Source organism: Perognathus longimembris, chromosome 12 (genome assembly GCF_023159225.1).
Source record: "Perognathus longimembris pacificus isolate PPM17 chromosome 12, ASM2315922v1, whole genome shotgun sequence".
In the NCBI taxonomy this organism is placed as follows: Eukaryota; Metazoa; Chordata; class Mammalia; order Rodentia; family Heteromyidae; genus Perognathus; species Perognathus longimembris.
The window spans coordinates 38,985,785-39,002,800 of NC_063172.1; the positions used below are offsets into that span (position 1 = coordinate 38,985,785).

The 17,016-nt window shown below is 38.8% G+C and overlaps 1 protein-coding gene across 1 annotated transcript in view; it reads left to right on the forward strand.

Moving 5' to 3' along the window:
- Positions 1 to 16,606: 16,606 nt before the first annotated feature.
- The window catches only part of Cngb3 (cyclic nucleotide gated channel subunit beta 3), an 88,740-nt gene continuing 88,330 nt past the window's right edge, over positions 16,607 to 17,016 (forward strand). Inside the window, exon 1 of the mRNA XM_048358651.1 lies at positions 16,607 to 16,683. Coding sequence (XP_048214608.1) covers positions 16,607 to 16,683 — 77 coding nt within the window. The remainder of the gene's footprint in view (positions 16,684 to 17,016) is intronic.

A 17,016-nucleotide genomic window follows, 5' to 3' on the forward strand; every position in this document is an offset into this window, starting at 1 on the left:
GGCGTACGCTGCTCAGGTGGGCAGGGTCCCCCAGCAGCAGTGCCCGCAGTGGTAGGCACACTTCACACAGGTGGGCAGGGCCCCCCAGCGGCAGCGCCCACTCTGATAGGCGCACCCGCATAGGAGGGCAGAGCCCCCCATCGGCAGCGTCCACTCAGATTGGCACATTTTGCACAAGTGGATGGGCCACCCCTCAACAACACCAGCCCCAGAGCAATCCACACAGGTGGGTGAACCGTCTGAGAGGTGAGCTCCTCTGACCAAGATACTGAGTGGAAAAAAGAACCAAAAAAGAGAAAAGCCTCCACACCACGCTGAATCAGTGACCAGCAAACCCCACCAGGGGCACGCTAGGGTCAGCACAACACAGCAACAGGACACTATCCCGCAGAGAAAGACACAGAACCTACCCACCCCCAAGTGCAGTGAGGGTGACCACCTCGGCAACAACCGAGATGGTCACGCTCACCCACTGGGCAGTAAGGTTCAACAGCCAAACTCAAACCCACAGCCAGGACACAAACAAGTCTCCCACTGACGGACCAGCAGGAACCAGCACAAAGCCAAACCAGGGAAGCCACCCACAGATCTCCCAATGTGCAAATCACAAAGAAATACAACAAATTTCATCAAAGGGCAAGCCTACTTGCCAGCTCCAAAAAGCAGTACGACTGAAGAGGAGATGGAGAATAAAAAAATAACTGAGGCTATGATAGCAGAAATAATGGAAAGCCTCAGAAATGAAATCAGAAAACGATTCCAGGAGTTTAGAGTGGAAGTCTCGAAGGACATCCAGGACGCCAAGAAAGAAATGGAAGCAAAAATGGATACAGTGCAAACCTCCGTTAAAGAAGACCTTAACATCCTGAGAAGTGAAATGCATGAAAAAATAGATTTAAAATACAACTCTTTAAAGGAAGAAATTTCCGTGATCAGAGCTGATCTGGCAACAATAAATAGCTCTCTGACATCCATAAATTCCACACTTGAATCCACAGCACAAAGAATTGACCATATTGAAGCCAGAATCTCTCTCTTGGACGATGATGCAGCCGATAAGGTCCAGAAAATTACCATACTCCAAGAAATGGTAAAGCTCCAGGGCAGACTAATCCAGGGGCTAGTGGACAAAGACAAAAGATATAATCTGTGCATAACTGGAATAGAAGAAGGAGGTGAATACCAGAGCAGAGGGCTTCAACATATTTTCAATAAAGTGATTGCAGAAAACTTCCCCAATCTCACAAGGACCTCATCCAGGTAACCGAAGCCTATAGGACACCTGGCAGATCAGACACTAGAAAAGCCACGCCAAGGCACATAATATTCAAGACTTCAGATCTCAAGAATAAAGAGCAAATTTTGAATGCAGCCAAAGCGAAGAAAGAAATTTATTACAATGGGAAGAGGATCCGAATAACAGAAGACCTCTCCACACAAACCTACCACGTGAGAAGAGAATGGAAGGACACCATCCAAGTCCTACAGGCCAACAACTGCCAACCTAGAATAAAATATCCAGCGAAGCTGGAGTTCATATTCGAGGGGAAAACTAAATCTTTCCATAGCAAAGAGGATCTAAAGGAGTATGTGAATAAAAAACCAGCCCTACAGCTAATTCTAAGAGGGGAACCCCACCCAACAGAAATCGTACAGGACACACAGACAGAAACAGAAAGAAACTACAATAGCCAGAGCCCAACAGAAAGAGCAGTGCGCTAAAGACAAGAAAAAGAAAAAAAAAGAAGAGGAAAAACAGCCTAACAAGAAAATGGAAGGAGAAAAAGCACTCTTATCCTTGATCTCTTTGAATATAAATGGCATAAACTCTCAGATAAAGAGGAGCAGACTGGCAGAATGGATTCGCAAACAAAAAGTTGCCATCTGTTGTCTACAAGAGACCCACCGTACAGCAAGGGATAAAAACAGGCTCCGAATGAAAGGATGGAGCAAGATCTTCCAAGCAAACGCACCTACCAAAATGGCAGGAGCAGCCATCCTGATCATTAAAATCAAACTCAAAAAGACAAAGAAGGTCACTACATTTTAATACAAGGAAAAATCCAGAATCAAGACATCACAGTGATAAATGTATACTCACCGAACAAAAGAGGCCCTACATATGTCAAGCAAATTCTCACAGAACTACAGAACAAGATAGACCCAAACACAATCATAGTGGGTCATTTTAATACCTCACTCTCTCCAAGAGACAGATCCAACACCCAGAGGATTAGCAAGGGAGCTGAGGACCTAAGTAACACCTTATCCCAAATGGATCTGACATATCTATACAGAATCTTCCACCCTACAGAGACTCAATACACCTTTCTTCTCAGCACCCCATGGATCATACTCAAAATAGACCATGTCATAGCCCACACAAAGAACCTCAGCAAATACAAAAGTATTGATGTCATCCCATGTATTATATCTGACCACAGTGGATTAAAGGTAACCCTCAATAACAACAGTTACTACAGAGGCTATACACATTCTTGGAGACTAAACCCCACACTGTTATCCAACACTTGGGCCACAGACCAAATTAAAGAATTCATAAGCCACAATGACAATGAAAATACACAATCACAAAGAAACCTATGGGACACAGCTAAGGCAGTACTGAGGGGCAAGATCATCGCCCTCAGCACTCACATTAAAAGAATGGAAACAGAGCAGGTGAATAACCTCATGATGAAACTAAAACAACTGGAGAAACAAGAAATGATCGAATCTAAAATGACTAGGAGGAGAGAGATCACAAAGATTAAAGAAGAGATAAATCTGATTGAAAATAGAAAGGCCATTCAACATATAAATAAGACTAAAAGCTGGTTCTTTGAGAAAATAAATAAAATTTACAGACCCCTCTCAAGACTTACAAAAAAAAAAAAAAAGGGAAGAGACTCATATACATAAAATCAGGGACTCCACCGGAAAAATTACAAGTGCACACGATATTCAAACAACCATAAGGAACTATTTCCCAAACCTCTACTCACTAAAAAACAATAATTTTACAGAAATGGATCAATTTTTAGAGAAGTATAAACTGCCCAAACTGAACCAAGAAGAAATAAATCAACTAAACAAACCAATAACTTACAGCGAGATACAGGGGGTAATCAAGAACCTCCCAACAAAGAAAAGCCCAGGCCCAGATGGATTCACCAATGAATTCTATAAAACCTCTAGTGAGGAGTTAATACCAATACTCCTCAAACTCTGACACAAAATAGAAACAGAGGGAGAAATCCCAAACTCATTCTATGAAGCTAATATCATACTCATTCCCAAACCAGGCAAAGACCCAACAAAAAAAGAGAACTACAGACCAATATCACTAATGAACACAGATGCAAAGCTTCTCAATAAAATATTAGCTAACAGGATCCAGAAACTGATCAAGAAAATTATACATCATGACCAAGTAGGCTTCATCCCACAGTCACAAGGATGGTTCAACATCCGTAAATCAATCAATGTAATTCACTACATAAACAGAACTAAAATCAAGAATCACATTGTTATCTCAGTCGATGCCCAAAAAGCCTTTGACAAAATACAACATCCATACTTATTAAAAGCTCTGGAGAGAACAGGAATAGATAGAACATTCCTCAAAACAATAAAAGCTATATACAACAGACCAACGGCTAACATTGTATTAAATGGAGAGAAACTTAAATCATTCCCCCTAAACTCAGGAACAAGACAAGGATGCCCACTCTCCCCACTTCTTTTCAACATAGTGCTGGAATCCCTAGCCATAGCAATAAGGCAAGAGGAGGACATCAAAGGGATCCACATCAGCAAGGAAGAAATCAAGCTATCCCTATTCGCAGATGACATGATCTTATATCTGAAGGACCCAAAAAACTCAGTCCCCAAACTCCTACACCTAATAAACCATTTTGGCAAAGTAGCAGGATACAAAATCAATCCCCAAAAGTCATCAGCTTTTCTGTACACCAGCAATGTACAAGCAGAAAAGGAAATTATGGAAACAATTCCAGTTACAGTAGCCAAAAAAATAATAATAAAGTACCTAGGGATCAACCTAACCAATGACGTGACGGACCTATTTAATGAGAACTATAAAAATCTAAAAAGGGAAATCAAAGAGGACACAAGGAGATGGAAAGACCTCTCATGCTCATGGGTAGGAAGAATCAATATAGTGAAAATGGCCATATTGCTCAAATTGTTATACAAATTCAATGCAATCCCTATCAAAATCCCAGTTACATTCTTCACTGAAATAGAGAAAGCAATCCATAAAATCATATGGAACAGCAAAAGACCTAGAATAGCCAAAGCAATTCTAGGCAAAAAAAGCAGTGCAGGAGGTATCACAATACCAGACTTCAAGCTCTACTATGGAGCCATCATAACAAAAACAGCCTGGTATTGGTATAAAAACAGACCGGAAGACCAATGGAATAGAATTGAAGACCCAGAAATAAAACCGCACTCTTTACAGTCAGCTGATATTCGACAAAGGAGCTAAAGACATACAATGGAATAAGCAGAGCCTCTTCAACTACTGGTGCTGGAAGAACTGGGCAGCCATATGCAGAATACTCAAAGTAGACCCAAGCCTATCACCTTGCACCAAGATCAACTCAAAATGGATCAAGGACCTCAATATCAGACCTGAATCCTTGAAACTACTGAAGGACAGAGTAGGAAAGACGCTAGAACTTATAGGCACAGGAAGGAACTTCCTGAATAGAGTCCCAGGGGCACAACAAATAGGGGAGAGACTCAACAAATAGGGGAGAGACTCGACAAATGGGACTACTACAAATTAAAAAGTTTCTGCACAGGTAAGGACATAGCCACCAAAATAGAAAGACAGCCAACCATATGGGAAAGGATCTTTACAAGCACAGCAACAGACAAAGGCCTAATATCTGTCATCCACAGAGAACTCAAAAAATTAAGCCCCTCCAAGCCCAGTAAACCAATTAGGAAATGGGTAAAGGAGCTAAAGAGAGACTTCACAAGAGAAAAGACAAAAATGGCAAAGAAAAATATGAGGAAATGTTCAACATCCCTGGTAGTAAAGGAAATGCAAATAAAAACAACCCTGAGATACCACCTCACTCCAGTTAGAATGGCCTATACTCTGAACTCAGGCAACAACAAAAGCTGGAGGGAGTGCAGGGAAAGAGGAACCCTTCTCCATTTTTGGTGGGAGTGCAAATTAGTACAACCACTTTGGAGAACAGTATGGAGGTTTCTCAAAAAGCTCAATATAGACCTACCCTATGACCCAGCCATACCACTCCTAGGCATCTATCCTGAACAGCAGGTCCCAAGATATCAAAAAGACATCTGCATTTCCATGTTTATTGCTGCACAATTCACAATAGCCAAAATATGGAATCAACCCAGATGCCCCTCCACAGATGAATGGATCCAAAAAATATGGCACCGATACTCAATGAAATACTACATAGCGATTAGGAATGGTGAAATATTGTTAGTCACAGGGAAATGGTCAGAACTTGAACAAATAATGTTGAGCGAGCCAAGCCTAGAACACAGAAAACAAAGGGGCATGATCTCCCTGATATATGACTGCTAAGATGAAGTGAAGGGGAGACCAGGTCTGTGAAACCAAAAACTTCTTGTGGAATGGTATTTCCCACAGGATTGGGTCAGCGACCCAACATTATGTAACTAAAACCAAACAACTACTCAACATATAAAGGTCAAAAATAGACCTCTCAGTGGAATACAATAGGTCAAAAGCTATATATGTACATTCATATAAGACTATTGTCGACATATTGTCTAATGTCAACATTACATTTAAAGCCCTAGGCAAATTTTCTTTGGCGTGGGCCACGTGGCTACTGTATATGTTCTTGGTACATTGTGTATATGTCTACCTGACCTAGGGAAGGGAAAGAAAAACAGGGTGTAAGATATCACAAGAAATGTACACACTGCCCTACTATGTAAATGTACCCTTTTTGCACAACACCTTGTCAAAAAATTTTGTTTAATTAATAAATAAATTGCAAAAAAAACAGAAGGATGTTTGTGCTTCAGCTTTGTTTCGCTCTGTCAAGCAACAGTTTGTTTCTAAGTGAAAGCTATGTAAGCATTTTGTTTATTTCAAATAAAATATATTTGTATTATTTGTCATTCATACTATGCATCTATACCACGCTATCTTCTATATCAAGCAGTCCAATAGAAATATACTTGTTTTGTTCTAAAATAAATAAATAAATAAATAAATAAAAATAAAAAATAAAAGAAATAAAAGAAAAAGGAATGTCATTACCATTTGCTTGCATCTGAAGGGAAGTTTCAATGTAAAGCCAGGCTACCAGTAAAGTTCTTTCTCTGTGTTTTAACAGTATCAGCACCTTACTTTCTTTCATCTTGCTCTTTTTTGGGTGGGGTGGGGGTCTTCTGGTATTGAGGTTTACACTCAAATCTTTACTTGCAAAGCAGGAGCTCAACATCATGAACCATACCACCAGCCCTTTTGCTATGGTTATTTTTCATATAGGGTCTCCTATTTTGAGGGAAAAAGCCTGGACTGTAATCCTATTTAAGCTCCTGATTATAGCTGAGAAGACATGCTACAACAGTAGCTTTTGCTGTTGAGATGCTGTCTTGTGAAATTTTGCCTAAAACTGTAATCTGATCTTTAATCTGCCACCCAAATAGGTAACATTACAGATGTGAGCCATTGTGCCACCTTCATCTTGCTTTTTATTAATCTACTGTTAGTATAATTTATATACTTCAGCCTTTCCTTTAGTTGTTTGGAAATCAAAAGTTAGATTTTTCCCCCTTGCTACCCACATTCCTCAGTATGTACAGTTTGCGTCTCATACTTCAGATTAATTCACTGAATCTTCACAGATCTTTATTTAAAAGAAGGAAAGGATTCCACCATTAATTTGACACTATGAGTAGCCTTAAATATATGCACTGCTCTCTTTTATCTCAATGTCAAAATGAATATTTACTCTGGGTACTTTCTTTATTGGGTGTTCTTAATTCCTAACCTGGAATGAAAATGTCTTTCTTTATGCTTTAAAAAAAGTTATGCAAATATTTTCCAGTCAGGGAAATGAAACCCTGAAAATCATTTGTTCCCTGCTCACTCCCTAAAAAGAAGGTATCTGAGAAGTTTTCACAGTTACACACTGAATTTTCTAATTTCTAAATGAGTGAGGCTGGAAATCTGATCTTCTCAAGCTCTAGAAGCTGGTGACAGCCACACATAAGTCACCAGAGTTGAGAATTCTGTACCCAGATATGCAGAATCATGACCTTATCATATTCATGATATCTCTGAATATTAGCATCCCCACTTTCTCCTGCCTGGGTCTGATTTCCTTTTGTGCTATTTCTGGCTTCTCTAAGTCTCACATGCAGTTTTACTCCACTGACTCACAGTCGTGGCTTCCTTCTTTCTACAAATTGCCTTCATTTGCATTTAGATTATTGAATTGCTCTGAATGGATCCTCTTCCTGATTGACAGGCACATCTCCATTGGGAACCTTATGAATGAAGCTGATCTCTGCATCATGAGCTTCTGCTTCCATCACCACACTTGAGCCATACATACCACGTGTGGCAGCGGTAATGGCAAAACTATAACAGAGGGGTGGGGGTACCTCACACAGGAATCCCAGCCACTCAAAGCCAGTCCAGGCAAAAAGTTAGCAAGACTCTATCTGAAAAACAAACTAGAAGTTAAAAGGACTGGGGAATCATTTAGATGGTACATGTTTTAGAGATGCTTTCAATCCCTCGTAGTTAATGTGGGCAGAAAGGAAGAGAGGGACCCTGGAGGGAAAGAAAAGTCTCAGGGTGATTGACATTTGTTTAGGTAGGGATGTTTGCTACAGTCTTCATCAGCCTTGTGACTTGTTATCCTTATCTTCTCAACTACTCAGTGGGAGAAGTTGGGTCAGAATCCAAGGCTTCCATCCACCATATTTTAGTGCTGATTTGAATTTTTGTGCCTTAATGACAAAGAGCAGGGCCTCACCTTACCTCTAGGTTTATTTCTCTTATACATGGAATTTTAAATCTCAGGAAAATTCTCCCTTAAAATCTGTAGTAAGGTGGACACATTGCCTGGCCTGTGGCTATAGCATATTCTTCCCCAATGAAGAGTTTCTCAACTATTCTTGTACCACAGCTCTTCATTTTACAGCTAACAAAAACTCAACTTCTTCATCTGCTTCCTCCTCTTTTTAAGCACTTTTTATTTCTGAATTCTCTTCCTACTGTGTTACTTAGCTTCTTACTGCCATGACGAAATACCCAAAAAAATCAACTTAAAGGGAGAAAAGATTTTATTTTGGCTCACAGTTTCACAGACTTTAGTCCAGGGGAGTTGGCTTATTGCTTTGAGCCTGTGGTGAAGCAGAATATCATGGTGGGCAGCACATGATCAGGAAGCAAAGAGAAGAAAAAGAAGAGGTACAAGGGTCCCATTACCCCTTCAAGGGCACCCCTCTCCCAATAACCTGCTTCCTTCTACCAGATCTACTAACTAAACATTTCACCATCTCCCAATACAACAGACTGGTAACCAGATCTATAACATATTTAAGATTTAAATCATAATACTTGCTGCTGAAGGAAGAAGCCACATCATGAGTTTTCTGCCATCTCTGTAAGGTTTTAGGACTTTTCTCTTTAATGTGAGTATTCTGAGACTTATGACTGTGTGCTAGGTTAGAGTTTTCTCTTAATCACTTTTTCATCTTGATTATCTCTGCATCTGAAGATATATATTTCTTTAGAAATGTTCCTCTATAATGTCTTTAAGCTATCTGTTCCTCTTCCACTTTGTCTCCTTTGGGAACTAAGTGTTAGAAGTTCTAGATCTAACCTCATCACCTTTTCTTCTGTCCTTCCTTACCTTCTTTCACATTCTTTTTACCTGTTGTCCTTCTGGGCTACATTCAAAGAGAATTCTTCAGTTCACTAGTTCTTTCTTTAGCTGTGTCTCTTAAGTAATTATGTAACTCCTATCTTTGGTTTGGTTGCTATTTTTGGTGTTTTTGTATCTGCAAGTCTCTAATTGATTGTCTTTCACAACAATCTATGTCAATTAACACAAAATGGACATGTCTAGAAAGATCTGGATCTTTTTAAAATTATTGTGTTCTTAATTCTGCTTTGTTATATGTTAATTTCTCTGGTATTTTTAATATAATTATATTATTATTAAGGTGTTATACAGAGGAGTTACCATTTCATAAGTCACTCTTTGTTTTGTTTTTATTTTGTTTCTTTAGTACAAGTCATAGTATTGGTTTTGCACAGTTGTTTGATCATTTTAGGCTTCTACTTGAAGTTTCTCATGATTTGTGTATATCAGTAGCATAAAAAGAGGAGACAGTACAAGCGTCTACCTTGGAATGAAAATGATTTAATCAATATTATTTATTTTTTAAATTTAATTTTATTATCAAGGTGATGTACAGAGGGGTTACAGTTACATACATAAGGTAGTGAGTACATTGACATATATTGATCATAGAAAGCAGTTAAACTTCATTGTTCAGATTGTGTTTAATTGACCATATAGTATCCTTCTCCAGCCATTTATTGCCTATATTTAAAGAAGATCATTTCCGCAAAGCCCCTGTCAGTCTACTGCCTTACCTTCCTCTACTATTAGTTATGACATTGTTGCAGACATTTTTCTGATTACTGTATTGTAGGTTAAAATATTTTGAGAGGAATATGATACAACTTTTGGGCAGACAGTCCTTCAGTCCTTCTAATTTTTGCCATCTTCCTCAGATATAGCTGTGCTTCTACCATCAAACTGTCTCTGTCTGACTAGAGATAATTGCTTCTGCTTTGTTCACCTGATACAGTTGTGGTGAGAATGACAACCAAATCCACAGCTCTGAATATACCTCCTCATTCACTCATCTTAATGGCTGATCATGGCCCCTTCCAGCTTCTTGTTCCCATCCAGTCTTTGCAACATCTCTTGGGGATACACAGTGGTTTTGTTGATTGGTTCTAACAGCAACACTGTTCTGTAGCCATCAGTTGTGAGCATCAAATTGGTTAATAGAAATCTAGGCTTTCAGGGCTGGGGTTATGGCCTAGTGGTAAGAGTGCTTGCCTCCTATACATGAAGCTCTGGGTTCAATTCCCCAGCACCACATATACAGAATGAATCAGGGGTGGGTACCATTTAGTTCCTGGCCATGTAAAATCATTGGGTACTTGACAGCCAAGTCAAGAGTGCTTCTTGTTGGCTGTCCTCAGCTCTCTGCCTGTATTATAATTTTGTTCTTCCCCTAATGATGATAAAAATAGTCAAATAGGGGCTGGGGATATAGCCTAGCGGCAAGAGTGCCTGCCTCGGATACACGAGGCCCTAGGTTCGATTCCCCAGCACCACATATACAGAAAACGGCCAGAAGCGGCGCTGTGGCTCAAGTGGCAGAGTGCTAGCCTTGAGCGGGAAGAAGCCAGGGACAGTGCTCAGGCCCTGAGTCCAAGGCCCAGGACTGGCAAAAAAAAAAAAAAAAAAAATAGTCAAATAGCCTTTGGAAGAAAAAAAAGTTACTCACCCATGAAAAAGACTGACTTGGGGGGCTGGGAAAATGGCCTAGTGGCAAGAGTGCTTGCCCCATATACATGAAGCCCTGGGTTTGATTCCTCAGCACCACATATACAGAAAATGGCCAGAAGTGGTGCTGTGGCTCAAGTGGCAGAATGCTAGCCTTGAGCAAAAAGAAGCTAGGGACAGTGCTCAGGCGCTGAGTCCAAGCCCAGGACTGGCAAAAAAAAAAAGAGAAAGAAAGAAAGAAAGAAAAGAAAGAAAGAAAGAAAGAAAGAAAGAAAGAAAGAAAGAAAGAAAGAAAGAAAGAAAGAAAGAAAGAAAGAAAGAAAGAAAGAAAGAAACCTAGGCTTTCTTTCATAAATTTCTCAGATTTCTCAAATTTTTGGTAGCAACATCTTAGTTTCTAAGACTGGTTTCTTCCTTTGTTTTTCTTTTTGCTTTTTTCTTTTTGTTGAGGAGAGGATGGTACTATGGAATGAACATAAGGCCTTACTTAGACTGGTGTCCTACCACTTGAATCACACCTCTAGCCCTCCATTTGCTTCATAAAAACAGCATTATACACAGCCAGGTGCTGGTGGCTCATGCTGGTAATCTGAGATATTCAGGAGGATGAGATCTAAGGATCACGGTTCTAAGCCAGCCAGTCTAAAAGACCCTCATCTCCAAATAAACACCAAAAAGCCAAAAGTGGATCTGTGGTTTAAGTGATAAAATGCCAGCCTTGAGCAAAACAAAAACAAAACAAAACAAAACAAAAAACCTCATGAACAGCGAAGGCCCTGCTCTGAGTTCAAGCCCCAGGGCTGACAATGAAAAAAGGATTACATAAATCAAGTTATGAATACAATGCTTCTTGGTCATTATCACCTCTTCCTTCATTCTGTACCCCCCCCCACCCCCTGTGGCCAAATGATTCTTTATAAACTATTTTTAGCCAGGCATCAATGGCTCACTCCTGTAATCCTAGCTAGTCAGGAGGCTAAGATGTGAATATGAGGATTGTGATTTGAAGCCAGGCAGGTAGAAAAGTCCACTCAATCATCAAAAAGCTAGAAGTAGAACTTTTTGTTCTAGATACATATATCCTGTGTCAAGATTTACTTTCTGACAGTTCCAGTACCTAGAAGTCTAAGATTAAGGTTCTAATCTTTGAGTTTCTGGGGACAGCTTTCTTCTGGATTATAGATGGTCATCTCCTTGCTGTAGCCCCACACAGTCTTTTGGGGGGGTATGGAACAAAAACACCCTCTGGTATCTCTCACTTTCTTATAGTCACCAATCCTAGTACATGAAGGATCACACTTTCAGCCTTATCTAAACACTGTAAGAGCCCTATCTCCCAATGTAGTCCTACTGAATGTTAGGGTGTTAAAACATACAGTCAGTTCATAACATATTCAAATTGAATATCTTACAAATGAAGGAAATATCAATCTATATAAAATAGATAAATGAGAACAAAGGTAAGCGTGTACTCAAAAGGGAAGAAATATTAACTAAGAAAGCTTCAAAGTGAACACAAAACATATTATCTTTCCTGACCCAAAGCAGGTATACAATGAATGAGATACTCAAAGGCACCTCAGAACTTCCCCACAGCAATAATTTTCAGGAATATCTGTGAATGCATTCCTTGGCTTTCTCTGGCTGCCATGGACCTAACATCCAAGACTTACACATCAAAAGAAGGAAAGTTATAGAGATTAGACTGCTGATAGAAGTGAATCAAGCTTTAGAGCCATAGATGCCTGGAGCATGTTACAGACAGATCAAGATTAATTTAGGTTGGGAAATCATGTAGCATAATGTACATATGTACATTACCATATGTACAAATGAATGTGTACAAGTAATACCATATGTAAAAGTGAAATGTGATAAACAATTCAAACTCTTCATAGTATTTAGGGGTGAATGTGAGAAGGCATTGGTTGAGTTATATCCCTACTCAGTAAAAGTTGCTAAAAATGTGTAGGCTGTATGGTAGACAGTCATATACCTTATTAAAAAATCAGAATTTTGTACTACTTCAATTACTTGAAATGTGCCCCCCCATCGATGTTTTCCCAACATAAAGCTTGAACTCAGGACCTGAGTGCTGTTCTTGAGCTTTTTGTTCAAGGCTAACATGCTGCCACTTGAGTCATAGTTCTACTTCTAGATTTTTGATGATTAAGTGGACTTTTCTACCTGCCTGGCTTCAAATCACAATCCTCACACTCACATTTTAGCCTCCTGACTAGCTAGGATTACAGGGGTGAGCCATTGATGCCTGGCTAAAAATAGTTTATAAAGAATCCTTTGGCCACTGGGGTGGGGAGGTGCAGATGAAGGAAAAGGTGATATTGACCAAGAAGCATTGTATTCATAACTTGACTTATGTAATTGTAACCACTTTGTACAACTACTGAATAATAATAACAGTAATAATGATGAATAAATTTCAAAAGTAACACCTTGGGCTGGGAATATGGCCTAGTGGCAAGAGTGCTTGCCTTGTATACATGAAGCCCTGGGTTCGATTCCCAAGCACCACATATATAGAAAACGGCCAGAAGTGGCACTGTGGCTCAAGTGGTAGAGTGCTAGCCTTGAGCGGGAAGAAGCCAGGGACAGTGCTCAGGCCCTGAGTCCAAGGCCCAGGACTGGCAAAAAAACAACAACAACAACAACAAAAAACTAAAAAAAAAAGTAACACCTTACATGTATACCTTTCTTAAAAGTGGTATTTCTGAGGATATCTGCAAACCACAGATTTACTTTCTTATCTTACCTTTTACAATATCTTTCCCCCATTTTACCAAAAGAACAGTTTGTTTCTCACCCATCCAAGTCTTCCTGTGACACATTATCTTGAGGGCAAAGATCTCTGCAAACCTAAGAGATAATTTCCAACTATGTAATTTTTTTTTTTTTTTGCCAGACTGGGGCTTGAACTCTCAGCCTGGTCTTTGCCCCTGAGATTCTTTTACTCAAGGCTAGTGCTCTACCATTTGAACCACAGTGTCACTTCTGGATTTTTCTGAGTAGTTTATTGGAAATAAGAGTCTCATGGACTTTTCAACCTAGGCTGGCTTCAAACCTCCATCCTCAGAGCTCAACCGTTTGAGTAGATAGGATTACAGGAGTGATTTAATTTAAAGAAATGAGGAATATCAGTATAATTCTATTACCTCTTATCAACAATTTAAAAAGCTCTCTCCCTTTATTTTAAAAATACCCCAAATTTCATTATAACAATTCTTTATTCTTCTTTATTCTTCCTTATAAGCATGTAAATAAATTTTAGAAGTCATAGGCTTCTCAAGGGATGACATACTAAGAGATTCCTTTTATGTTTGCTTGCAAAAATATGCAAAATATTTTTGCTACTACCAAATCTTTTGTCATAAAATTATGAAGAATAATTCTGCTAAAAACATACACCAAGCCAGATGCCGGTGGCTCATGCCTGCAATCCTAGCTACTCAGGAGACTGAGATCTGAGGATCAAGGTTCAAAGTCAGACTGGGCAGAAAAGTCTCCATGAGACTCTTATTTCAATCTACTCAAAAAAGGCAGAAGTAATGCTATGGCTCAAGTTGAAGAGCAGAGTCTCAGGAACAGCACCCAGGTCCTGAGTTCAAGCCCCAAGATGGACAATTTAAAAAAATCAAATAACTACAAATGCCAAGTATAGCTCAAGGAAGAACAATTACATGAGGCATACCCATTGATTTCCAGTTATCTAAACAAAATAATATGTATAGCTTTTATATGTAGATTGAACATAGGATAGGCAAAGACTTCCAAAAAGGAAGCAGGAAAGCAAAAAAATGAAATACAGTGATATAATATTCTAGTGGTCACCAAAATATATGAGTTGTAATATATTTGAAATGCTAGCACGCTTATTAGTACTTTTTTCCATTGTTTTATCCATGAGATAGGTTTACATATCAACAGGTGTGATTAATGTCAATTATATGGTCAATTAGAGCCAATAGATAATTCAGGAATTGGAGATATATAAGTATTCCCCTTAGGCTTTAGGACTAAAATTAGACATTTTGACAATTTGAATGTGTGATATTATAGTTAATGATCTATAAACCTTAAACACTGCTTCTTATAGATTTTTGAAGTGTTAAGGCATATTAAATAAGTTCAAACAAAAGGTTAGAAGTAGCTGGTTTATTCAATAAGCAATTACTAAAAATCTTCTTTGTTCACGGTCTTGCAGAAAATAAATGAAAGTTCTTGACCTTGAGTTCTTCACAATTACAATGACATCATCCAATTATGTTGCTTTAACTGTCCCTTATAGACCCTATGACCACCAAGTTGTTGTTACCAGGACTGTAGTTCTGAATGTCTCCCCAACATGACAGTTACCCTGAACCAAACCTAAACACTGATGCACAGACAGACAGACAGACACACACACACACACACACACACACACACACACACACACACACACGCCCTTTTATTCTTGTTTTTTTTCTATGTTTTTCTATGTGCTCACTGTATATAAGCACCTGCACTCTGGATTCTTATTTATATTAGTACCACCTTCAGAAATCTAGTCTCTTATAACAAAATAAAAAGTCATTCCTGATTCTTTACTTGAGTTAGCCAAACCCTGAGAACATTCACCAAGTGTGGTACATTCTATCTCTAAACTTGAATCTTTTTTCTCTCTCTTAGCTCAGCTTTACCTGATAAAATAATTTTTTTTGCCCCAGCTTCATGCTTTCATGCTGTCACTCTTCAATACATTATTCAATGTTGCTATTTCTGCAAAATACAAATTTATCTGCTCATGCTCCTCATTTGCTTACAGTCTACATTGGCTCCTTTTTGTAATTGATTGTCAAAACTCCTGAATGGGGCAAATGGGGCCATCATAATGTTACTTTACTCTTCCAGATCCAGCTACTACTACCCGCTCTTCCTGGCACATCAGTTCCAGCAACATCAAAATACTTACTAAATATATCATGTTCTTTCACATCTTTGAACGAGTCACTGTCAAGATTTAGAAGTTAATCTGTAACTTCTCTGTCTAGGGACTATTTCTCCCTTAACCACTGATATAAGCTTCATCTGTAAAAATCCTTCCTCAAAACCTTAGTGTGATTATACTACTTTCACATAAATGTTCATGTACTACTACATGTACATTCAATGTGAGTGTACTACTTTCTTCATATGCTTATAATCTACTGTTAGCTACTATTGTATAAATGCTTGCCTCCAATGAACTATGAATGTACATAGTACCAGTCTCTAACTCATTTGTATTTATAGCACATAAAATAGAAACTTTATAACTACTTGATGGATGAATAAGCTTCTAAGCATAATAAGATCTCAAGAATCAATACATGATCTGAAGCATAACGTGTTACCTCACAAGCATATATAATTTTATGTGCTATATACAAGTTAAATTTAAATTAGAAATATTGTAAAAAGAAATCAGTGAAACGGAACTTACTGTAATCCCAAGAAGTCACTCTGGTTTTATGCTCCTCATTGCCAGCTATTTCTGTATTCATACATATCTAATTTCCCTCCAAGGTAGCTCAGTCTTCACCATTCTTAAACAGACATATATGCCTTACCTAGTGTGATACTCATAAAGAATCTAAATTCTCCAAAAGGACTTGTATCCTTTGATGGAGGCATAAATTGTATTAGGACCATAAGAAAGGAAGAGAGAAGACAGTCATAGCCCAGGAATCTATAAACAGTCATAGATATGATACCTCCAGGAACCAAGTAGCAGTTTATGAGTAGAGGCTCATACTAGGATTTCCCCTAAGTTTACAGGTTACACAGTTCCAGTGTGAACCCCAAGGGCTCCAATCTGTAAGACAGGAAGAGTGTACATGGATGTGAGTGGATGAGATGCATGGAGCTGACATGGACCTGCACAGAGCCAGAGTCCGACCGTAGAAGGAAGAGTGTGAGATCACTGATGGAAACCTCTGAAGAAATCCACATCTTTCTGAGCTACACTAGCTTATACCATGTACTCTCTTGGTGTGTCCTTTTGGATGTCTTCTCAAAAGAAAGATGTGTTGCGTTACTATTGTTTTGCTGCAATGTAACACAACTCAGTGACTTGAAACACCTATTTATTAGTTCACAGTTTCACAGATCTGGGTAAGCTTGTCTAGATTATCCTAAAAATTCACAAGGCTGAAATAAATATGTCAGCCTGTCCAGGTGAGACTGTCAATATTATCTACATTCAAATTCATTTAGGTGATTGGCAAAAAATGCTTCCTGTATTTGTAAGACTGAGGCCTATGCTTTCTTGTTATTGGCTAGCCAAGACTCACTCTAAGTCTTTCAGAAACTCATCAAGTTCTTATTGAACTATTTATTGCCAGAAATGGAGGCTTTCTCTAACATAACATTACTTTTTTGGCTTCAA